The 23504-nt window shown below is 42.1% G+C and overlaps 2 protein-coding genes across 3 annotated transcripts; one reads left to right on the top strand and one right to left on the bottom strand.

Annotated features, from left to right (window-relative positions):
- Positions 1-771: 771 nt before the first annotated feature.
- hbegfa (heparin-binding EGF-like growth factor a) lies at positions 772-5833 on the bottom strand. The gene is made up of 6 exons (XM_079503635.1): positions 5536-5833; positions 4055-4303; positions 3469-3673; positions 2763-2915; positions 2543-2628; positions 772-2344 (listed from the first exon to the last, which is right to left on the bottom strand). Exons 1-5 carry the CDS (start codon positions 5576-5578, stop codon positions 2556-2558), a joined length of 723 nt encoding a protein of 240 aa, XP_079359761.1. The 5' UTR covers positions 5579-5833; the 3' UTR covers positions 772-2344; positions 2543-2555.
- A 1936-nt stretch (positions 5834-7769) lies between these two features.
- rufy1 (RUN and FYVE domain containing 1) lies at positions 7770-22122 on the top strand. Of its 2 annotated transcripts, none has more exons than XM_079509546.1 (17): positions 7770-8256; positions 9988-10167; positions 10532-10649; positions 11112-11213; positions 11662-11785; positions 11959-12020; positions 12206-12341; positions 13525-13626; positions 15550-15666; positions 16584-16751; positions 17511-17608; positions 18085-18204; positions 19268-19397; positions 19531-19625; positions 20814-20862; positions 20949-21026; positions 21842-22122. In XM_079509546.1, exons 1-17 carry the CDS (start codon positions 7818-7820, stop codon positions 21986-21988), a joined length of 2265 nt encoding a protein of 754 aa, XP_079365672.1. In that variant the 5' UTR covers positions 7770-7817; the 3' UTR covers positions 21989-22122. The 2 variants fall into 2 exon arrangements, with proteins under 2 accessions (XP_079365672.1, XP_079365673.1); XM_079509547.1 differs by having other exon boundaries at positions 16584-16712.
- The last annotated feature ends 1382 nt before the right edge of the window (positions 22123-23504 follow it).

Here is a 23504-nt window from a genome sequence, read left to right on the forward strand (position 1 = left end):
ACCACCACCACGGCACTGTAACACATGACACATCCATCACTACAGCCTCGTTTGTACATCGTGATACAATGAAGTGTAAATTACACTGATGGTGATTTGGCTGTGTCATCAGAGCTATAATATGACTAATACTGCAGTTGATCTAATGTTCTGTAATGTGCTCTCTAGGGGATGCAGGGGCTTAACAGCCAATGTTTCTTTTTTTAATTTAGTTCACACTATAAGAACAAAAAAAGAAACATCCTTCACGGCTTCTTCATACATGGCTAATGAAATCACTTGGCCTAAATTGTATTTTATAAAAAGATCATTTCAGACTTCTTCACTCCTTCTCTGTGGAACACAATAGTAGGCTAATTTGTTAAAGCCAATCGCAAAAAAAAGGAAACACTATCAGGCCATTACGGCATCATTCACACGTGAGATGACCAGAGGACAGGATACAGGTGCTTTGGTTAAAAAGAATGTGCTTGCGTGTCCGAGGACAAGAGCAAACACAAATATTATGTCAGCTATAATTACAGCCCCTGAATAGGCCAAAAGGACATGTTTATGTTATCATAACCAGATTGGCCATTTTAAAATACCAAACTAATATGAGGCCATATTCAGGAAATGAATCACATTCCTAAATTTGTACCTGACCTTACTGATTACAGTTGACGTTTACCACTATATAAAACTATTACTAACACCAAAAAACGGCACAATATGATAATCAGTGAATAAATAAATAAAAAGAAACCCTAAATGACAAAGCCATATTTTCTGAGAAAAAAAGGGTTTTATTTCTTTCTGAGAAAAAACAAAGAACCAAAACATGTTTTTTGTTTTAAACAAGAAATCACTTCAAAACTGCAGGGCAGGTTGTTTTGAAAAGCCTGAACACTTGAACTTCACATTTTAATAACAGCTTAACATGGATCTCAGAGGAAAATTAAATTAAATATAACCACTGAGAAGATCAACTCACCCTCCCCTTTAACCATGATAAGACAACGATACAGAATATTGTCGCTGTTGGGAAGAAACCTCAAACAATATGTCCAAAACTGTTACTTTTCAGTTTCACAAGATGAAGACACGTCGTTTTGACCTTGTAGATTGGCTAATGTTGATACTTTTGTGTGACGTTGTGGTATGAAGAAGTTGGACGATTGATTTACGGAAAAAAATATGGAGATGCGAGGTTTCCGCCCTACAGCAACGATATATTGTATTGTGTTTGTGTTTCAGCCCAACACTTGCTACAATGCCTTGGCCAATCAAGGCTCCTGGTACGATATTTGACTCCCTTCTTTTTTAACTTTCATGGCAACACAGAAACACAGAAGCAGAATGCATGGTATTTTGTTGGTTACTAAATGACATACAGAATAGCCAGACAAAACAGACCTATGCAACGTGTTATAATAGCAGACAGAGACCTGTCAGCGTAACATTTGGGCAGGACACTATACAGTATGTTGAAGTCTAATCAATAAACTGATTGATCACAGTGCTATTAAGCAGCTATTGAGTGCCACAATCAGAGCCAGTAATCAGATATCCACAGACAAATTAAATTGTTAAATGTTACCTCTTTTTTGCCTTTCCTTTCATCAAAATAAATAGTCTAATATCAAATATAAAAATGCCAACTGTAACATTTCTTTCTTCTTACAAACTGACAGTGCATTTTGAGTCAACGGAAGCAGTTATCTGCATAAATACAGCAAAACATAAATAAATAAATTAAAAGAAGGATTGTATAAATAAATGTTTTACAGTACACTAAAAAAATTACGAACATTGTGCAGGAAAAAATATAAAATGCTGTTTGATGAAAAACAAACAAACAATAAACAGGACAGAACAGAACAGAACTGCTCCAAGTTGACTACTCTCTCTGTGATTGAGGGAGTGGCAATGACAACAACAATAACAATAACAACAACAACATCATAACATATCAAAGTATCCTGTTATGTCTGAAACTCCTGGTAGTTTTGAACATAGCCAAGAAGCAGCAACTGAGTCCAGACCTCTCCTCTCCTCTCTCTCTCTCTCTCTCTCCCTCTCATCGATCATGTCCTAATCTTCACATCCAGTCCATCCTGTGGCCCAATCAGTATTCCAGTTTCGGGCGTGCTCGTTCCACAAAAGGCCACGCGGGGCGGGGGAGGCCTTGAAAGCCGGCCAGTTTGATCCGACGGACCGTCCATGGGTGGGTTAGGAGTGCCACACAAGCAGGCAGGAGCACCTGCGCTGTTCCCTTCTTCATGTAACCTTCCTTGTTCCAGCAGCTCCACATCCTCTGAATCTCTCTTCCTTCTAATTTGAGGTAGAATATCCACATCTGTACCTGAAATTAATCACAGACAAAACTAATGAGACAAACTTTGTTTGATTGAGACTGTTGGGACACTTAAATTAGTGTGTGGTTGAATTTGATTTGAATACTTGGTTGCATATGCGCACGTGTGTTTGTGTGTGTGTGTGTGTGTGTGTGTGTGTGTGTGTGTGTGTGTGTGTGTGTGTGTGTGTGTGTCTGTGTACTCACCCCTCTCGGTGTTTCAGTGGTTGGGCGTTAACCCCAGTTTGACCTTCTCTTCACTTTCTACGTCGTACGCTCCCCGCTTATGAAACCTGTGAGCAAATAAAACACAATGGCTTGATTTAGACCATGAATTTACCCAACTGCAAAACCATACATGTGCTTGTGCGTGTGCATGTGCAAGTGTGTGTGTGTGTGTGTGTGTGTGTGTGTGTGTTAGACTGACCTGAGCGCCAACAGCAGGCCGATGATGGTCAGACAGAGAGAAGAAAGGACCACGGCTACGACAGCCAGGGCGGTCGTTCTGTTGTAGCCCTCCTCACTCCTCGATCGCAGCGTGGCAAACTCGCACCTCGCCCCCGAATAATTGGGATGACATCTGAAGACACGCAGAGAGAGACAGACACAGGGAGGATGGGTTACTCATCTTTTAACAATGGACATCACATCACATTTGATGATGACAGATGAGATCATACAATCAATACGTGTAATGTGGGGGAGAGTTCCGCTAATGGAACGGATGTGAAGATGACGGAAGCATGGACGGCTGTTAATGGGCGTAGAGTGGGTGGTTCTCAAAGTGGGGTCCGGGGACCCCCAGGGGTCCTTGTAACTTCTGTTACTCTACCAAGTATCACACAAATCCCATGAGGAACTGTATACATATAAAAAAACAAGAAATGGTATATCTACATGAAATCCAGGGGGTCCCCAACGAAATGACTTAAATAGCATCAAAATCAGTTTAACCACCTTAACCACACTTTAAACAAATTAAAAAATAGACGATCTACAAGCTCACAACAGCTTGTAGATCTGCTATTTTTTAAATATCTTTTCAAATGGGGGGGTCCTTGACATGAAATCGTTTGAGAACCAGTGGTGTGTAGAGGACAGAAGTGTGGATGAATAGGAGGTGGACTACTTACACACAGGCTGGGAAGTTGAGTTCCCGGTGAAACTGGCAGGTGCCGTGAATGCAGTAGTTCTTGTACTTCTTCAGACATGGATTCCTCTTCCTCCCTTTGCCCTTCCCTTTCCCCCTCTTCCTCCCATTTCCTGTCCTCCTCTTCCCCTCTGTCTTTTCCGTGTCCAGAATGGGCGAAGGGTCCTTGGGCTTACTTGACATAGCAACTGAAACCAACAAACAAACAAACAAAAAATGAATACATTTGATGTATAATAACGATAGCAATGTTATCCGTGTGACCGAGATGTGAGTCATTATTTATGTTTTGACCAAATTATTATTTTTATGTTGAGTTCATATTTATAATATGGGTAGGTTGAAACTAAGAAAGAAAAGCTAAAACAACAAGTTAAAAAAAAAAATGTCTCTTTCCTTATGATATAGTTTTTTCTTTTCCTACATCATGTGCCTGATTTGAACTATTGTCTGTTTGTTGTGCCTGCTTGTATGTCGATTTATATTGTGGATGTGACCGTCCCCAGGAAGAATAATCAAGTGAAATTAAAGTAAAGTTTCGCCCCCCAAAACAAACAATTTTGACGTACCTCGCGGTACTTCCACCTCGTAGTCTCCGGAAAGACCGTAATCGTCTTCCTCGTCGCCATAGTCGTAATACTCTTCGTCGTCGTCCTCGTCGCCGTACTCCGCCACCGTTGGCATGGCGACCCCCGTGCCGGCGTCGGGCTCTGTCCTGTCGTTGCGCGTGGTGTCCAGCAGGGTGATGATGGCCGTGTGATGCTGCCTCTCTGTCTCATACCTGTCCACGGCCGCGCTGCTCACCAGTCGAGACGCCACTGGAGGAGAAAAGACAGAAAAACTTTAGTATCGTCAAACCCCACGTGGTTGAGCGGAGTCCCTCAGGGCTCTATATGAGTGCATGTTCTGTTTTATGTTATTGTGGGGAAATCTTTTGCTGAAAATAGCCGAGCTCACAGTGAGCTTGTCGATCTGCTATTTGCTGGATGCTGGGGTATAAGTGGTTCAAGTTCAAATGTATGATTGATTGATCAATTGAATACTTTATTTGCAAAAAGTACAGAGTATACAGTTATACAATAATTCTTAAAAGAATAACACAAAAAGCCCTGCGGGAGCTTGTTTCCATTGTGGTCCTATGTTTTCAATAAATCAAGTGGGGTCCAGGAAACCCCTAAAGGGTCCTTGAGGGAATTCCACTGGGGTATACCCCCCAGGCTAAATGATTAATAGTTGACATTAACCAACTGAGCCCTTGCTGGTCTGTGACTCTGACAGCATATAATGGTTTGGTTCTATTTGTGCACTGCCAGAGTTTAATTAACATTGATGATTTTACAGTGTACTGAGTGTAGATTGGGATGCCAGATATATTAAATTTGGGTGTCCGTCCGTGGCCTAATGCATGGGAGGCCCTTCAAATTAAAATAGGTTAATGGTGAGAATCACAAGGCTATATAATAACGTATCAAAGTTCAACTGAAGAACAAACTCGATTATTGGTCATTATTCAGCTTATAAATAATTAATATAGGGGTGGAGTCAGGCGTGGACAAGTTGAAACATGCTCCTGAGTCCTGTCTGCCTCCAGGTGGGACGTCCAGTTCCAATGTGACTGAGAGGGGATCTTTTGGCTTAGGAAGCTGGACTTTGGCACATAATTATGTTACTATGTGCTCACACAAAAATCACATAGACAGACCGTTAGCTAATGTCGGGCAAGAATACAGGATAAAAATAAATGTATCCAGTTACATAAAGCATGTTCTAAAATAGAATAGATGACCCCGTTAGCTCCTGAATAGAACTTCACATCATGAAAATCATCGTCGGCACGTTTGAGAAGGTCATGCTTGTGGTGGCTGGGTAGTTCACACTAATAAACAACAGTTATAGCCCCTAGACTCGAGCCAGCCGTTCTACCAGGGTACAGTGTAGTGTGTGGAATAAATAACGAAGCGTCTTCGCATCATAAAGGCAGTCAGTGAATTGTGCTCACTATTAAGTCACTATGAAAAGAAAACACGAGCTCTGCTTTTTAAGAACTTACCGAAGGCGTGGACGAGCAGGAGCGCAAGTCTCAAAATCCTCATGTTGTTTGTCTTCTTCCAATAACTTCTGTGACTTGTGTTAGAGAAAACCAAAGTAGGGGGGAAAACCTGCTGGATCCAAATATAAATTCCTTAAACTTCTTCGTCCGGGTCCGAAGTATATTCCTTTGTGTTGGATGTTCTTGTTTATTTTTTATTTTTTTTCTGTTTCTTTATGTTAAAGTCTTATTCCGCCCGGACCTTCCCTTCCTTCCTTCCCAGCCCCTCTTCAGGTCGTTGTGTGTAGCGGGACGGCCAGTAGCCTAATGTGAAAGAGCGACAGCACACTGGGGGAGTGGAGTATTTATAGTTAACACTTCACACCACGCCTACTAGACTGGCAGCATACATCCATACAACCTACAAATTACACTCTACTGTCACTTTTTTTCCCCTCTCTTCTCTTTTTTTTAAAGTTAAAGTTAAACTTCATCCTCACTTTATTGTCACGACTCACATCGCATGTTTGCAGACCTTTGTTTTCTTAAACTGTACCAACAAATTGCTTGCATTTCAAATAAGAATATAGGCCTAGTCTACGAAATAATATTGTATTATTTGTATAGTACAGTACAGTACACAATCTAAGCAATGCTGTCTTTATAATGCTAATCCTCGGTTAAAGAGGGTTCATTTGGTAACATTTAGTCGGAGTTACAAAATAAAGGATTTTCCATTGTGTAGTCTGTGCACTGACTTATTTGACTGATGGGGTCCACAAGATGCCTCGCAGTGATGCAGATGCTCAACCTGTTATAGCTACATTATAGGCCTATATATTATACAATATTTTTTAAGAACAACTATAATGCTGTAGTGTAAAATTAAACTTCTCTGCTATTATCTTATCTTATCTCACATTATCAATATCATACACACGTGCATTTCTGGTCCTTGTTGTTTTGCTTACGTGAAATTGAAACTTATTGTGCAATACTGTGTGTGCCTTTTCAATGTAGAAAATAATAAAAATAATAATAATGATAATAATAATAATTATTGTTATTATTACATGCATTACACACGCACGCACGCACGCACACACACACACACACACACACACACACACACACACACACACACACACACACACACACACACACACACACACACAGACAGACAGACAGACAGACAGACAGACAGACAGACAGACAGACAGACAGACAGACAGACAGACAGACAGACAGACAGACAGACAGACAGACAGACAGACAGACAGACAGACACACACACACACACACACACACACACACACACACACACACACACACACACACACACACACACACACACACACACACACACACACACACACACACACACACACACATTTTCTGTATCAATTACTACTGTCATTGTTGTTGTTGCAGTTGTTGTTGTTGTTGTAGTATACAGTTTCAACCTGATCATCAAGATACTTTTTTTTAGACAGTAGGCCTACTGTGGTCTCGTGTGGCTCCCAAAACCTAATGGGATACAGGCATACAGCCATATTACCAGCCAATTCCAGGCAGTAGACATCACATCAACAACTCACATATCGTTCACTTACGCCACCAAGCGGTAGAAGTAGGCTACGTTAACTTTAAGACCCATGTTGTCTGTAGTATACTGCATTTCATGTTGTAGGTTTTCATGTCAAGGACCCCCTTGCATTAGTAAGTCTACGGACCCCCATTTAATGGCATTTCCATCTCTGGGACCCTCAATTTATATTGTAAAATCAATGTTAATTTAACTCTGAGAGTGGTCCATTTGTACACTCTTAGAGTTACAGACCCATAAGGGTCCATTTGGTTTCAAACTATAATTTAGCCCTCAAGGACCGCTAGGGGTTCCCGGACCCCACTTTGGGAACCACTGGCATTATGGCTATAAGTATAAACAATAAGGCTAGGCTATGGGAAATACAGGGGGGAAAAAAAGAAAAATAAACAAAAAAAGAAGTCACTGCATTGACTGCAAAGCATGAACTTTGCCGTAATTAAATTACTCATTATGATATATAAATGTTATTATTTATTTGTGTTAATAAATACATAAATAATATTTATTGTTTATAATAAATTTATTTTATAAGATCTATGTTTTTATTTATTATGTTTCTATTAGTTTGGACCATTGATTGTATTGGACTGATCGAGCTCCTCTATTTTCCATTAACCACCCTCACTCGAATGGTGATTGCTCTGGCCTTGATCGCTTGATCCCGGGCCGATCACGTGATCACAAGGGGGGAAAAATGGCAGACGACGAGTCAGCAGCAGCAGGAGAAACAAACAACAACAACACGGCTGCTGTTGTTGTTGACGGTCACGGTGACGATGATGATGAGGAGGAGGAGGAGAAGAGCGACGACAAAGAACCAGAACCTCCTCCTCCCGAACCCCCCGAAGTCCTGGAGGTCCCGGCCGGAGACAGCGGCGCCGCGGCGGCGGCGGCCAGCAGCGATGCAGACAAGCCGGCCTCGGAGAGCAGCTGGTCGGCTCCCATCCTGTCCCTGGCTCGGAAGGCGACGGAGAGCATCAGCAGCGGGGTCAGCTACAGCACCGCTGCGCTCAGGAACAGCACCTCCACCGCCACCACCGGGTCCACTGCCAGCTCACCCACCGCCACCGAGAACGACATGGTCATCAACCAGAACCACTCCAGTGCTGCTGCCGAGAATAAAATACTTCCAGGTAAAAGAAGCTAAAAGGATTAACAGTCACTCACTCACTGTGCCATGATGAAGTTCATTCGTGAAACTACTAACTTGAACTTCCTATCAGCACGTCGTTTACTGTATGTGTCGAGGACAAGTGCTTGCCAAGGTGTGTTGGACAAAGTACTCAACCGACCACCCCAGTACTTAAGTCAGTCAAAGACATACTCCTGGTGAAATATTAGTTCAACACAAACTGCTTTTCCGAAATGTATAACCCCCCCCCCCCCCCCCCCCCCCCCCCATTGGAAAAAACAAATGAACCACTCCACTGCTGATAATACAAAGTTAGTCTTCAAAGAAGAATGTGGCCGCCACACACATAGCCAAAGTGCAATTTTATTTGCACCTGTGTGTGTGCGGTGCAGCCACATTTTTCTTTGAAGACTACGTTCTAGAATTTAGATTATGCTGCCGTGGGCCGGCACCACTATAAGGACTTGGTTAGCTCCTTTCGGAACCCTACGTTAAAGTTTCTGACATTTTGATGACTTTACGTAGGGTTCCTTCTCGTCGACTTCAAGCGACGTGGGACGCAATCTGACTTACCCTGATTTACCCCTGTGCTGTGCTGTGGATATGACGCTGACATATTCCAAAAGAAGCATATGAGAGCTATAGGAGACAACGAACCCTCTGACCCCCCCCGCGAACGGCTCAGAAGCCGTTAAGTATTTTTAATGTTTGTTAGACCGTTTTGGCAGCTCTCTTCCTTCCTTCCTTGACTTCCTTATTGACATCCTATTGTACCGCCTCCAGCACCTTGGCTGGCTACCTGCGACAGAGCGCCGGAACTGGCTATCTGCGCGTTCCTGCCTCTGTCGCAGGTAGCCAGCCACGGTGCTGGAGGCGGTACAATAGGATGTCAAGGAAGGAAGGAAGAGAGCTGCCAAAACGGTCTAACAAACATTAAAAATACTTAACGGCTTCTGAGCCGTTCGCGGGGGGGGTCAGAGGGTTTGTTGTCTCCTATAGCTCTCATATGCTTCTTTTGGAATATGTCAGCGTCATATCCACAGCGCAGCACAGGGGTAAATCAGGGTAAGTCAGATTGCGTCCCACGTCGCTTGAAGTCGATGAGACCGGACCCTACGGGTTAGGGGTCCAAAGGAGCTCAACCCGGGGGGTCCGGACTCCGGAGACGGGCTAGGACTTGGTGTGCATAGCATCCTCTTGCACAGATAATAAATCACTGCCAGATAAAGCTGAACTTTTTCAACTGTTTTTGCCACCTGCAGTTTATTGTCAGTGACTGTGCGGTGAGGAAGTTCATCCATAGAACTATAACTGCTTCCTATCACTCTGTGTCACTTAATTATCTATGTCACATGTCAGAGACTTCCATGATCAAATAACGTTTTATGGTACAGAATAACAGAGGACTATGTATTTTTTTTCTGTACTGTTTATGGTATTTTTGTGTGCAGTAGGTCATGGCTCACATTGTTTTTGTGCCTCTGTGTTGATAAGTCTTGTTAGTAACAACAGCACACTGATACCAAGTTCAAGTGCCTTATTGTGGGAATTTTGGAACACAGACTTAAAGATCTTTATTACATTTACTTTTATTCCTTTTTATTCAGCTTTTGCCAGCCAACAACATTTCCAGCGATTTTCACTGTCGCAGAAAAAGTGAAATGAATGAATGAAAATGAATGATGTCTTTTTGTGCTTGTCTCACCATTCCTGTCCTCCTTTTGCTTCACAGTCCTGCCACCCAAGGACCCTGTGTCAATAGAAAGGTCCAACCTTCTCAGTATGATGAAATTAAGCATCAAGGTTTTAATCCAGTCCTCCCTGAGTCTGGGCAGAACCCTGGACTCTGACTACCCACCGCTGCAGCAATTCTTTGTGGTCCTGGAACACTGCCTCAAACATGGGCTGAAAGGTAGTGTTGTCACTGTCATGATGTTTTAATTGACGATTCATTGTCATAGATTAACAATTATGTTTTTGGCATTGAACATTGGAACATATGAATAACATACAGTACATTTATGTTAGCCTTTTAGGCTTTGTAAACTAAATCTGCACAGGGCAGATATGATAAGAAATTTAAATTTGGTATACAAAGAAATGACTGGTGCCAATATTCAAAAATAAATAATGTACTATGGCCAAAATAGGCCATATTTAATGATTCTATACTTAAAAAGTGTGGAAGAAAATAACGTATAGCACATCTACAGGCTCACAATGTGTTGTGAGGTCGTGATGTGAACTACTGTTTTTCCTCTGTCTGTTGTGCTCAGCAAAGAAGTCCTTCATTGGTCAGAATAAGTCCATCTGGGGACCTCTCGAACTGGTGGAGAAGTTGTGTCCAGAGTCAGCTGATATTGCCACAAGTGCCCGAGATCTTCCTGGCCTTAAGTAAGCCTTTATAAGCTCTTATAAGTCCATTAAACCAGCTTTACAAGACCAACCTGTAAGGGTTTGAACCGTTTGATTGCAATGTTTTGATGTGCCGTACAGCAAAATACAGCTGTGTGTGACAAAGCAGTGTTTCTCAAACACGTTCAAGAAGAATATGTATTTATTTGGCCGTGGATCCCCATCGTAAAATATTTTGTGCCAGTAAACACTACCCCATAAGATAAGATCTGTGTTTCAAAACATTTTCAAATTGAATCCACATTTTTCATATATTTCTTTCCCACAATTGTTTGAAAATAGCCCACAAGCTCACATATCTTTGAATGACCAAAGTATAAAATTATTTTTTATGCGATATTAAGTTACACATTTTCCTGGGGAACCCCTGGAACCTGCTTAAGGACCCCTGGGGGTCCCCACATTACGACATTTGACCGATTTGTTGACTTTACTTTCCAGGACTGGTTTGGGCCGGGCGAGGGCATGGCTACATTTGGCACTCATGCAGAAGAAAGTAGCAGACTACATGAAGGCATTGCTGGACCGCAAGAACCTCCTGGGGTGAGTCGCGAAAGCTCAATGAAGATGGTTTTTAGACAGCATTAGAATTCCTGAAATAACAAGAGCCCTGTTTGATGCACAGGGTCTAAATTAGGGGTGCAGCACTTAATTTAACTCATCGATTTAATCTATTATCAAAAATAATCTAGATTAATAATCTATCCTTATCTACAAATTCACAACACTTCACAATGCGACGTGTTATGCCCTAGATCGGCTATTTCTGCATGACATCGTGCAACGATATATATATATATAAAAAGAAGATATATATATATATAAGAAATGTAATTAAGAAGATAATGGATAGTTGCAACCCTCGTCTAAATGCATGCGGATGTCATTTATCATATACTGTACACATAGATAATAACACACGTGTTATTCTCTTTTTTGCCATCTGTTCATGTGTTGTTCATTGCTAGCTGTCCCCTTCTCTCCTCCTCAGTGAGTTCTATGACCCCGGAGCGCTGATGATGGAGGAGGAAGGAATAGTGATGGGGGGCTTGTTGGTGGGTCTCAACGTCATCGATGCCAACCTCTGTATTAAAGGGGAGGATCTGGACTCCCAGGTGAGTGGTGGTGGGGGGTGCACGTGGAATGCTTTTATTGTCGTAGTCGCACATAATCTCACTGCAGTAAAGCAGAGATTACCCCTTTTATGAAGAAAGCTACGACCCATGCTGCATCCGAGGCTCATGCTAACATACTGCATCTAAACTGTGTTTTTGTGTGACTTTCTTAGGTGGCGGTCATTGATTTCTCGCTCTACCTGAAAGACCCTGCCAACAGCGACACTCAGAAGGAGTTAGTTCCATGTTTCACCTGCATTACACTTATGTTCATCACATAATCAATATACTACACTGTCCTCTTCACTGTAGCTTCCACGAGACTACAGTGCTATGTATTCCATACCTAGTAAACACACGTGTGCTGCAATTGATTATAAAAACAAAATATTGGGGCAAAAAACATCCCTGTTTTTCCAGTGACTGCAAGATGACGGCCATATTGGACCAGAAGCACTACATTGAGGAGCTTAATCGTAACCTCAGTGGGACAGTGACAGACCTGCAGGCCAAGATGGATTCTTTAGAGAAGACTAACAGCAAACTAGTAGAAGAGGTCAGAGAAAGTGTGTGTGTGTGTGTGTGTGTGTGTGTGTGTGTGTGTGTGTGTGTGTGTGTGTGTGTGTGTGTGTGTGTGTGTGTGTGTGCATGCACGCGCCCGCTCGACTGAATTGTTTACAGTCTTAACGTATAATAATTGCTCTCTAGTGTTTGTGTTCTATTCTAACATTTTTCAAAGTGAAAATAGCAGATGTACAAGCTCACAACGCGTTGCAGAGCAACAACATGCGCTTGTAGATCTATTTTCACTAGTTTGGGTCGCGGGGAGACATCAGATTTCTCTTTTGGGTTTCGGGCTAAAAAAGTTTGGGAATCGCTGGTCTATACGAACACAATTGGCTGTGTTTGGCGGAGGGAAGCCGGGCTGATTGAGGGTGATATTTGTCATCGCACTCCTACAGTATGTGCTGGGGTGGTGCTCTTCATCAGATTTCATCTTCTCTGATGAAGAACGCGTTTCAAATGTTTTCGTTTGGTTTGGTCGTTGGGGGTTTGGATGTGCATGTCCTTTTTCATCTGTATGTTGTGCGCAGTATATGTTTTATTGTGTGTTCTGTAGAGATGCTCCGACAATCGGCCAGCGATCGGTGATCGGCCATATCGGCCGATATTCACTCTGATCGGTAATCAGCATTTACCCTTTTGACATATAATCATTTTGGAAATATTAAAATTTGCAAAATTTCACAAGATCAGTATCGGTATCGGCCGATCATGAGAAAAACAATCGGTATCGGTCCCAAAAAACCTGATCGGAGCATCCCTAGTGTTCTGTGTGCGTTTTATTGTGTGTTGTGTACTGTATGTGTTAGGCCTGGCCGCCTGTCACAATTACATAATTGCCTAATTGCAATGGTTTAAAATAATCACAATTGTTTTGCATAATCATCATAATAGTACAATTGTCATATTAAAAAAAATTGTGGAAATATAAGTATAACGTTATTAATTTAAGCTTTATTTATTCTCGAAATATTACCGGTAAATGTCATGTATTTAGTTTATTTGTCATGCCCTGTGCAACTTCAAAGCCTATTTTGATGCATATGTTCCACGACAAAAACACAATGAAATCGTTAATTAAATTGTGACAGCCTGTGTGTGTGTGTGTGTGTGTGTGTGTGTGTGTGTGTGTGTGTGTGCGCGCGTGTGCGCGCGTGTGTGTGTGTTCTCCTCAGCTGACGGCAGCCACAGACAGAATCAACTCGCTACGGGTGGAACATGAACACTTGCAGAAGGCGAACAAGTCTATTTTACAGTCCACTCAGAAGAAGGAAGAGGTCAGCAAGCTGGCAGACACATTCACTCAGTTGTCCGAACAATGACAAATGCATCATGTGGTCTTTGTTTAGCTTGCTTTCGTGTTGAGACACTAACGTTGTTTGTGGACAACAAACCACAGCGGGGCTCCTGCCGCATCCACAGCTAAACCAGTGGTTCTCAACCTGTGGGCCTGTGATTTTGGGCGGTGAGGTGACAATTTAATAACCTTTAAGATACCACAAAAGAAAAGAGAAAAGGACTATAATATAAAAACTGGGCAAATTGTCAAATGGTATAAAAAAAGAGGTGCCCGGAAAGCAGGAGTAGCGTGTTGTCTGTTGGAGTCCCGATCCCGACGGCCTTTGCTGCGTGTCACTCCCCATCTCTCCCCATTTACTGTCAGCCTACTGTCCTATCAATAATAAAGGCATAAAAGCCCCCCAAAAAAGAAAGAAAGAAAGAGGCAAACATTTTGAAAAATATAATCTACAAGCTCATGGCGTTGTGAGCTTGTAGATATACTATTTTCGCAATATTTATCTGTGGAACCGAGTCAAACTAAATGGAAAGTACTTGTCAGGGTCGGGGGTCCCCAGTTCAAATATGTTATAAATATGTTATTTTGGGGGTCTGGTCACAGCCTGAAACGGTTTGAGAACCACTGAGCTAAATGATGGTAGAGCTTGACTTTCTACCCAAATTCAAAATAACCTAAAAGTACTAAAAGAACTAAAGTGATCATAGTTTTATCTCCTTGAACACCTTGTAGTAGAGTTCCCTCACCCCCGCCCCCTCCCCTACTTTCTCTGTAAATACACCTTATGATTCTACTTAGCTTTATTGTCTCCACCAGGCCGAAGGCATGGGGAGAGAGTATGTTTTGCACGCCGTCCGTGTGTGAGTCTGTGTGTGTGTCCGTCCGTCTGTTGCCAGCTATATTACTCCTCCAGATTCGGTCCAAAAATCCCGCAAAACGATACACAGTATCTTCTATCTCATGTGTTCAAGACGGATCCGTCCGATATTTCATATTCCATCCTAATTGGCTATTGGCTTTCAAAGTTTGCAGGACTGGATGTGCGACTCCCTGGATGCCAACATGAACCTCTGCCCCAAATTTTCCAGAACATCGCGCCACCAGGAGGCCGACTTTGGAAAAACACAGTTTTTGATATTACTCCTCCAGATTCTGTCCAAAAATCCCGCAAATCGTTACACACATCTCTATAGTTATGTGTTCAAGACGGATCTGTCATATTTCATATTCCATCATAATTGGCTAACATTGGCTTTCAAAGTTTGGCCCGTTTTGAACAAAAAGTCTCAAATCATGAACGGAGCGTGCAATTTACGTGAAATCTTTCACAGACTTTCCTACTAGGCTGAGGAATATATCCCACCCTTTTCACATTGGCCTGTTATAGCGCCACCAACAGGTGGATTTTTGCAAAACACATTTTTGGAACAAAATGCCTCAAATCATCCAATTTCTATCCTTGGTGTAAGAAGAAATGTCACCCTTTTCACATATAGCGCCACCAGGAGGCCACAACCTGACCTGCCCTGGTGGAGACCTGGGGCACTTTGTCTAGTTCCACTATGTTTTTTGTTGTATATTTTGTATTGTATTGTTTGTATTCTCTGTATTACTGATTACAATTAACTGGGTTCAATGGACCACAATAGAAACAAGCCCCTAGGGCTTTTTGTGTTATCATTTTAGCAAAAACTTTCACTGTACTGACTACCTGTACTGTTAATAAGCATTTTAATAAAGTAATTAATCAATCAAGGTTCCCAGTTTGATCCCCGAGTTGGTGTCTAAATGTTTAATGAAATTTAAATTTTAAAATGTCATACAGTAGGAACCTCTCAGCATTACAATACAATGTAAGTACACTTAATTGCTGTGTGTATGTGTGTGCATGTGTGCTTTACAGGCCACTTTGCAGGACAACCAGGTGGAGTTGGAGACGTACAAACAGACGCGCCAGGGTCTGGATGAGATGTACAGCGTGGTGTGGAAACAGTACAAGGAGGAGAAACGTGTTCGCCAGGTCAGCCATTATGCAAACAGCATAACAGCCTACATTCATGGATAACATTACATTACTAAATAAATAGATCACGGTTTCTCAAACAGTGGGTTGGTACCCATGTTTGGGTTGTGGGCCAATTTCTATGGGTCGCGAGTAAATATCCCTTTATTTTTTGTTTCCTACGTTTGGATTTTAATTATTTTTTCTTTTTCTTAAAAAAAACAAATCAGGTTCAGGGTGCTCTCTTGTGTCCAGTTAAAACACAATCAGATAAATGTTGTATCGTCACTTCAAGTGTAAATGTAAGTGCGTGTCGTGCATGCGTACGCCTGTCACAATAATTTAATAATCGCCTAATCATAAATATTTGTGATAATCGTTTCCATGTTGAAAATATATTTTAAAACATTAATTGTTTTTGTTGGAAATATCAGGTTTGCAAGTTCACAACAGCGTCACATCGCGTTGTGTAATGTAAATGTAATTCTTATTCATAATGTCCCAGTGTTCCAACGACAAAAGTCCCAATTAAATCGTTAATCGCAATTATTTGTTAATAATTGTGGACCTCTATGGAGACCTACCACGCGTCACGGACAAAGTCAGAGAGAGAAGGATGAGGCTGGCAGGGCACTGCATCAGGTACCCAGAACTTGAGGCAAGTAAATTGACCCTATGGGAGCCAACCCAGGGCAAAGCCAGGAGGGGAAAGAAGCGTACCACTACCACCTATGTAGACGTGCTGCGGCGCGACAGCTTCGCTAACAACACTGCAGAGCTCAATAACCTGATGTTGGATAGGAATTTGTGGAGGGCAGCGATCCAGGAATCCCGAGTTGGTGTTGGCTAGACCTCACTCTCGCAGCAACTAACTGTTAATAATTAATTGTCATGTAAAAAGTCATAATGGTGACAGCCCTGTGTGTGTGTCTCAGGAGCTGGAGCGTGAGCTGGAGCTGCAGGTGGGCCTGAAGCAGGAGATGGAGGTGGCCATGAGGCTGCTGGAGAAGGACACGCATGAGAAGCAGGACACGCTGGCTGCCCTTCGACTGCAGCTGGACCAGGTGAAGAGCCTCAACCTGCAGATGTTCCACAAAGCACAGGTAGCTGGAATAGAAATGTGTACGGCAATTTCTGGAGATATTTAGACTCGGGAACTTTGTTTATGTCTGAAACAATTCTATTTTATTTAGAACTTTTTTGACGGTTCACCCTGGCCTGTCTGACAGTGTAGTACCTAAGTCCAACTCTGTCATATGGCTGTGTATAGATCAGGCTTAATAAGTGCTTATTTTGGAACCGGTGCAGTTAGTTGTGTCTTGTGTGTAACCTTTTTTTAAATTATGTCTGTGTATGCTGCAAAAACAATGTCCTTATTGCAGAGGCAGGATATTAAGACCTAACACCCCCAAAATTATATGTATTTAAATAGGATATGTAGTTGGCCACACCCCCATCTGAAAATGTGCCAAGAGACGATTTGTGTAAAGAAAAAAATATATATATTCAAAAATTTAAAAACACAATTCTTAAGAACAACTAGTGTTCTAAGCCACTGTTTTCAGAAGAAAAAAATGTAAGTCGCATACGGCAAACTGGTTCCAGGGGCTCCCCAGCAAAATGAGGAACAGTTTACACGACACTGACGACTGTACCCCATTTTATACTTCGGCTGTTCAAAGAGAGCCGATCTGCCAACTCATAATGCATCGTAAGGCGATGCATTGTCACTGTGTAGATTTAAAAAAAGTGAACCACTTGGACCACAGTGAACCACTACCTTAATGGACCAATATAAAATCTGTCCGTCTGTCTCATTTATCATACATGTCTGTCTGTCTCTAATCTATGTGATTCTTTAGAACTCTGAGCGTGAGGCAGAAAAGAAGACAGAAGAGGCTTTGAGGCTTGAGAATAAAATGAGTGAAATGGAAACGACCATGAAGGAACTTGAGCAGAGGTGTGTGTGCATACGTGCGAGCGTGCGTGCGTGCGTGCGTGTGTGATATCTTTATAGTAACCATGTGAGGAGTGTTGCCAGATTTTGTGAGAGACGCAGGTCTATGAAATCAAGCCCAAAAGAAGCGACTAGGCCACATGAGCACTTACTCATAAACCTACTGTATATGCATCTACAAGCCCACAGCGCGATGTGACTCGTTGTGAGCTTGTATATCTTCTATTTTTAAACAAATCTTGAGGGGGGTCCATGGACAAATGCGTACTAATTTGGGGGTCCTTAAAATGAAAATGTTTAAGAACCCTTTGTTTTAACAACATTTAACACCCCTGAAAAATGCAACCCGCAACGACCAATATGAACAAGCAAACTTTACAGCAAAACAAGCCCCCAAAGTCGCTTATGATAACCGGACATGGCAACACTGTGTGGGAGTTGTATGTAAATGAATGTCTGTCGTTTGACGTTTGTCACAGGTTACAAGACTCTGAGCGGGAGCGACGGCAGAGCGACCAATCAGACAAAGACATGAGGTCCGAGCTGGAGGGGACTGTAGACGGTCTGCACAAACAGCTGGCCGACCTGGACACGCTAAGGTGAGAGCGCACACACACACAGGTTAACTCGTTAAGACTCGTCAAGCTTGTATACAGGTATCTGCTATTTTTGAATAGTCAACTTATACAATGACACAGACGCTTTCCGGGTTTGAATGGGTTAACAGTTAACCTGATTAAGGCCGATTCTACGAATGCCTTCTAAATGTTCTGATTTCAAAGATTTTTCAAAAATAGCAGGTAGACAAGCTGTGCTGTGAGCTTGTATATGTGCTATTTTTGAATAGCCAACGCAAAAATCTAAAATGACAGATGCTTTTAAAATGACACAGATGCTTTTCCGGTTTTAACGGGTTATGGTAGTTCTCCACCAAACGGACTACTACAGATCACTACAGACCGGCAGCTGAATGAAGTCGAGAGATCAGTTGCTGAAGTTGCTGAATGCACCTGAGATCCGACACGGCTACTATGGTGCTAAAAATAGCGTATGGCTTGATGTCTTTTCCCTACAACTTGCGACCTGACGCAACAGTGTACCCACCGCCAATTCAACAGCAGAGGTTCGGCAACAGACTCTTTCCAAGATTTAACGCGGCCGACGTCGAGTGCGGTGGAGAGATATCTTTATGCCTGGGACAGACGCACGCACGCACACACACACACACACAGGTTCCTGGAATTTGTAGATGTTGTTTATTAAAAACATCACTGTCCTTAGGCCTGTCACAATTATTACATAATTGTCTAATCGCAATTATTTGAGATAATCACAATTATTTCGTCAAAATCGTCATAATCATTTCCATGTTGAAAAATGTTCAAACATTTTCATACATTACTTCATGATGCGTTGTAACTTGTAAGCTTGTAGATCCGCTATTTAATCAAGTATACAAATAATGAATATGTCAGTGATTTCTTTCTATATTTCATATTTCTGCCCTGTGCATTTTTTTGATTACCAGGCAAACAGAAATGTATTCTTTATTCCTATGTTCAACGCCAAAAACACAATGAAATCGTTAATCGCAATTATTTGTGACAGTTAATCGTCAATTTCCATTAGTAATGGTGCCAGCCCACTGTCGCCCCCATGCAGGCTGAGCTTGGAGAGTGAGCTGCTGAGTGAGAAGGAGCAGAGACAGGGCATGCAGAAGGCTCTGCAGAGGGAACAGGATAACAGCGTGGAGCTACGCACGCAACTCCAACAACTACAAGGCCTACATGCAGTCAGTAACACACACACACACACACACACACACACCCCATTAATTCAGATGTCTCTCAGCTAAGGGGTCCTTGGCCTGAAAAACGTTGAAATTAGTTGTTGAGCTTGATCATGTTGTTGTGGTGACGCTGCAGGAGCTGCAGGATCTGAAGGAGGAGAAACGACAGCTTCAGCAGAGGTGTGAGCAGCAGGAACAGGCTCTGCAGGAGATGGGGCTGCACCTCAGCCAGTCAGTATACCTCTTATCTGCACCATCTGTTCAACTCTTTTCTTTTTGTCAAATGTCCACATTTATATATTGCATTCTGACTTTCAGTAAAGGATCTGGAGAATTAATAGCCTAGATATTGCTGGGGGTATTGGGTGCAGTCTAGTGCAGTGATGGAAGAAGTACGCCCATGTGTTTTACTAAAGTGTTCTTGAGTAAAAGTACAAAGATATTGGCATCAAAATATACTGTAAAGTACCAAAAGTAAAAGTACCCATTGTGCAGAATGTCCCATTATCACAAGTTCAAAAATAATTGAAAATTGGAAATACTGAAGAAAGTAAGAAAAAGAAAGGGCTCAAAATTTGTACAGTACTTGAGTAAATGTACTTACTAGTTACTTTACACCACTGGTGGTCTAGTGTTAATGCCTTGCTCAGCAGCCATCATTACAACTACTATAGTGAGCTGGCATCAGATCTACAGACCCTCGGTCAGTGAGTCCAATCTAGACCTGAGGCCGATTCTAAAAGGAATTCTCCTAAGAATCTGTTTCTAAACGGCTAAAGTATAACATAATGCTTAAAACACCAAAAGGGGTTCCTGTCCAGAATGGGTTGAGTGCAGAACACTCACTTTGCTCATTGTAAGTTCCTCCACATTGTTCTCAGTTTGTGAACCCACTTGATCTGCTGTGTGTGGGGACTAAACGCTCTCCTCTCCAGGGATGCTGTTTTGCAACAGGCCTGGAAACACTGAGCGGAAAAACGTGTGAACTTTCTTCTCTGTCAGCAGAGGATAATGGAAAATGTATGATTTAGATATTGGAACCGTTTTATTTTATTTTAACTGGATCCTTCCAACATCCTTCTCCTCTTACTCTCCGTTTCTGTCCTTTGAAGTTGGTTTTCCTTGATACCTTTGCTAAACATAAATGCTTGCTCAGGGCGGGGTGGGGGCAATATTGGGTTTCTGCTCTTGAGACGACAATTAAACTTTTACCTTAATATACATGAATCTTTAACCATGATAGACCCATTGAGTTTAACTATCTCTTTTTCAAGGGGAGACCTGTTATTCAGAAATCTGATTTAACGAAGACATGCAACACCTATGAAAGACATTAGATACTGTCATTTGGTCCATAAATATCATGGAGACACCCAGCTCTAACATTCACTTTGTTTTTGTTGACTTTGTGTCCCAAAGGTCTAAACTAAAGATGGAGGACTTCAAGGAGGTCAATAAAGCCCTGAAGGTAAAGTCTGGAGGATTTCAGAAATGTACATTTTCATTATGCGGCCAAACGGCATCCTGTTTCATGTGTGACTCTTCCTTCATCAGGGTCATGCATGGCTGAAAGATGACGAGGCCACACAGTGTAAACACTGCCAGAAAGAGTTCTCCATTGCTCGCAGAAAGGTAACTGTTGTGATCCTAAAATCATCTCCGCTATCAACGACCTTCTGTTATTTGCGATGCTTGTATATTGTATACTGTATATTGTATATTTTTGCCAATTAGAAAAATGGTGATGTCAGATGCGGTAGAAACCATATGCACAATGTACATATCTATGTAGATATCTATATGATTACACAGCTGAAACCAGGACAATAAATATATTGTTTATAAAAAAGTTCTAATTCAAGTGGATGGTAGATTGCACACCACACTACTTTACCAGTGACAACAATATAAATGTAGTGAATGCCTGCTTGGTGTGGATGGCCCTTAAAAGAGTGATTCAGTACAGTTGTAAGATCATGTAGATACTGGGATGTGGGTCAAGCCTTGGGCATAATTACAACAGTAAAATCTGTTCTTGTGTGACCCATGGTTTTACTTTCTACTAGTCTGTCTTGATCGTTTTCATGGTGCGTTAGTATCACTAAAAGAATAGAAGTGTTTCTAGCTGTCTGTATATTCCAGTGACTCAGACCTCTTGGAAGTGACTCACATTTAGTATCCCAAAATAATTACAGAATGGATGGGTGGATTTTCATGGAACTTGACTGAATAATAGTACTGAATGAGTAGTAGGCCGACTGCCACGAAGGGATTCACTTTAGTTAAAAATGTACGAAATCTCTGCTTGTGTGCGTACATATCCGTATCTCGCGTACCTCGCCGAGGACTCGTGGGAGTGCGGTACCCGGTTTTTGATGTGTTGTATTTCATGGGAGTAAGTTCGCACCTCCAGGCGCGTTTCATTGTGTATGTGTGTGTGTTCCCAGCACCACTGTAGGAACTGTGGAGACATCTACTGCAACAGCTGCTCCAGCAACGAGTTGGCGTTGCCCTCCTACCCTCGGCCTGTACGGGTGTGTGACAACTGCCACTCCCTCTTATTGCAGAGGAGCTCCTCCTCCACCGCATCCTGACAACCACCAGTCCAGCCATAAGCTTTACCCAAGGCAAGGGGTCTTCTCTTCAACAGGGTTTCCTCAGAGAAACTACAGGGGGTCTGCCAAATCTTTGTGTGACGGGGAACATTCGCTGAAAATAGCCCATCTACAAGCGCGGCGAGGCGCTTGTAGATGGGCTATTTTTGGAGAGTTGGTGTAGAGGGAGAAAGAGCAGAGCCAATGGTCGGGTTGACTAAAGAGTTTAAAGGGATATTTCACTTTCAAAATAACCGTGTTAGATTCATCAAACACCCGTCCTTAAAGGACAATAAGGACGATGTCAGTCACCAGACCCAAGGATGGGTGTTTTCAATGAATCTAACATGGTTAAAATCACACAGGGCAAGACCTACACTGTAGACGCTATCATTTTTTGGTGGCGGAGGTTGCGGGATTTTGGCAGAAGTACCGCTCAAGGAAATTACGTTGATGCTTGACAAATCCGTTTACATTCTCCGTCAATGAAACAAGTGTTGGGATTGGTCGTATAAATATGGTATCCGGGGGAAATACATCTGACGGATGTTCCGGACCGACACTTCCGCCGATAGCGTCTTTGCCTTAGGTTGTGACCAGGCTTTTCTCTTCGCAGATGAGTAAGGCTGGGACCGAGGCTAGGTTCAAATGGAGTTTGAAGTTACAATGGGTTTATATAGGAAGTGGGCGGGGCACCTATGAATATCTAAATACTAAAAAAAGCAACTTAAAAACTATCTGGGGTGTTTACAAAAGCCTGAATAGAAGATAAAATTACCCAAAAAATATTTTGAAAGTGAATCCTTTTAAAAGGTTAACTGTGTGAAAATACACATTAACATGAATCCAACATTAATGGAAAATATAGTATGTCAAACAAGTCTATGAAATCTATGGAAAGGTTTAATCTGCAACACAGTTTAATACAATATGTAGTGGGGAGTGGTCTCTGCTTAATCTCTCTCAGCCTGAAAAACGTTGAAGACATCCTAATCCTTGTTCCGACTGCATCCGATCTTTAGGACTGACTGATCTACACTGTTGTCTGCCAAGTGATCACATTGGACTTGTGTTGTTCGAATGTCGCCAGAAATAGCAGATTTACAAGCTCCACAACACTTTGCGATGCAAGCTTGTAGATCGTCTCGTTTTGGCAAGCGACACCGTTGCACGACTGGTCAAACCACATACTGGTAGGAATGTGGTTCAGTTCTGATTCACAAAAAAATAGTTCAGACTTGATAAACTAAATATTCCAATCTGTATAGGCAAAATAAATCTGATTTGGGCTGCCAGTGGGAACATAGCCCACAAAATCCAGATACTCACCACTCTGATCTCATCTGCGTATTGCTCTTTAACGAATCATCAAATCTTAACAGAGGAAGTAATCTGGCATGTTGTTCCATTTCCTCTTTTGCTGCACATTTTTGGATCTTTAGGTAAAGTGTATTAATTATGCATTATGAATGTGATGAATGATTTTATTTGAAGACTGTCTTTGAAGTTCAAACTC

The sequence above is a fragment of the Electrona antarctica genome (assembly GCF_951216825.1).
Source record: "Electrona antarctica genome assembly, chromosome: 1".
Lineage (NCBI taxonomy): Eukaryota > Metazoa > Chordata > Actinopteri > Myctophiformes > Myctophidae > Electrona > Electrona antarctica.

What these genes read in the sequence shown, in the direction of transcription:
- rufy1 (XM_079509546.1), top strand. Translation starts at nt 7,818, where the DNA reads ATGGCAGACGACGAGTCAGCAGCAGCAGGAGAAACAAACAACAACAAC. An exon ending in CCTCAAACATGGGCTGAAAG is followed by an intron (nt 10,168 to 10,531) that starts GTAGTGTTGTCA and finishes TGTTGTGCTCAG; the next exon opens with CAAAGAAGTCCTTCATTGGT. An exon ending in ACAGCAAACTAGTAGAAGAG is followed by an intron (nt 12,342 to 13,524) that starts GTCAGAGAAAGT and finishes TGTTCTCCTCAG; the next exon opens with CTGACGGCAGCCACAGACAG.
- hbegfa (XM_079503635.1), bottom strand. Translation starts at nt 5,578, where the DNA reads ATGAGGATTTTGAGACTTGCGCTCCTGCTCGTCCACGCCTTCG. An exon ending in CTCAACTTCCCAGCCTGTGT is followed by an intron (nt 2,916 to 3,468) that starts GTAAGTAGTCCA and finishes GCGTGTCTTCAG; the next exon opens with ATGTCATCCCAATTATTCGG. An exon ending in GGCCTGCTGTTGGCGCTCAG is followed by an intron (nt 2,629 to 2,762) that starts GTCAGTCTAACA and finishes ATTTGCTCACAG; the next exon opens with GTTTCATAAGCGGGGAGCGT.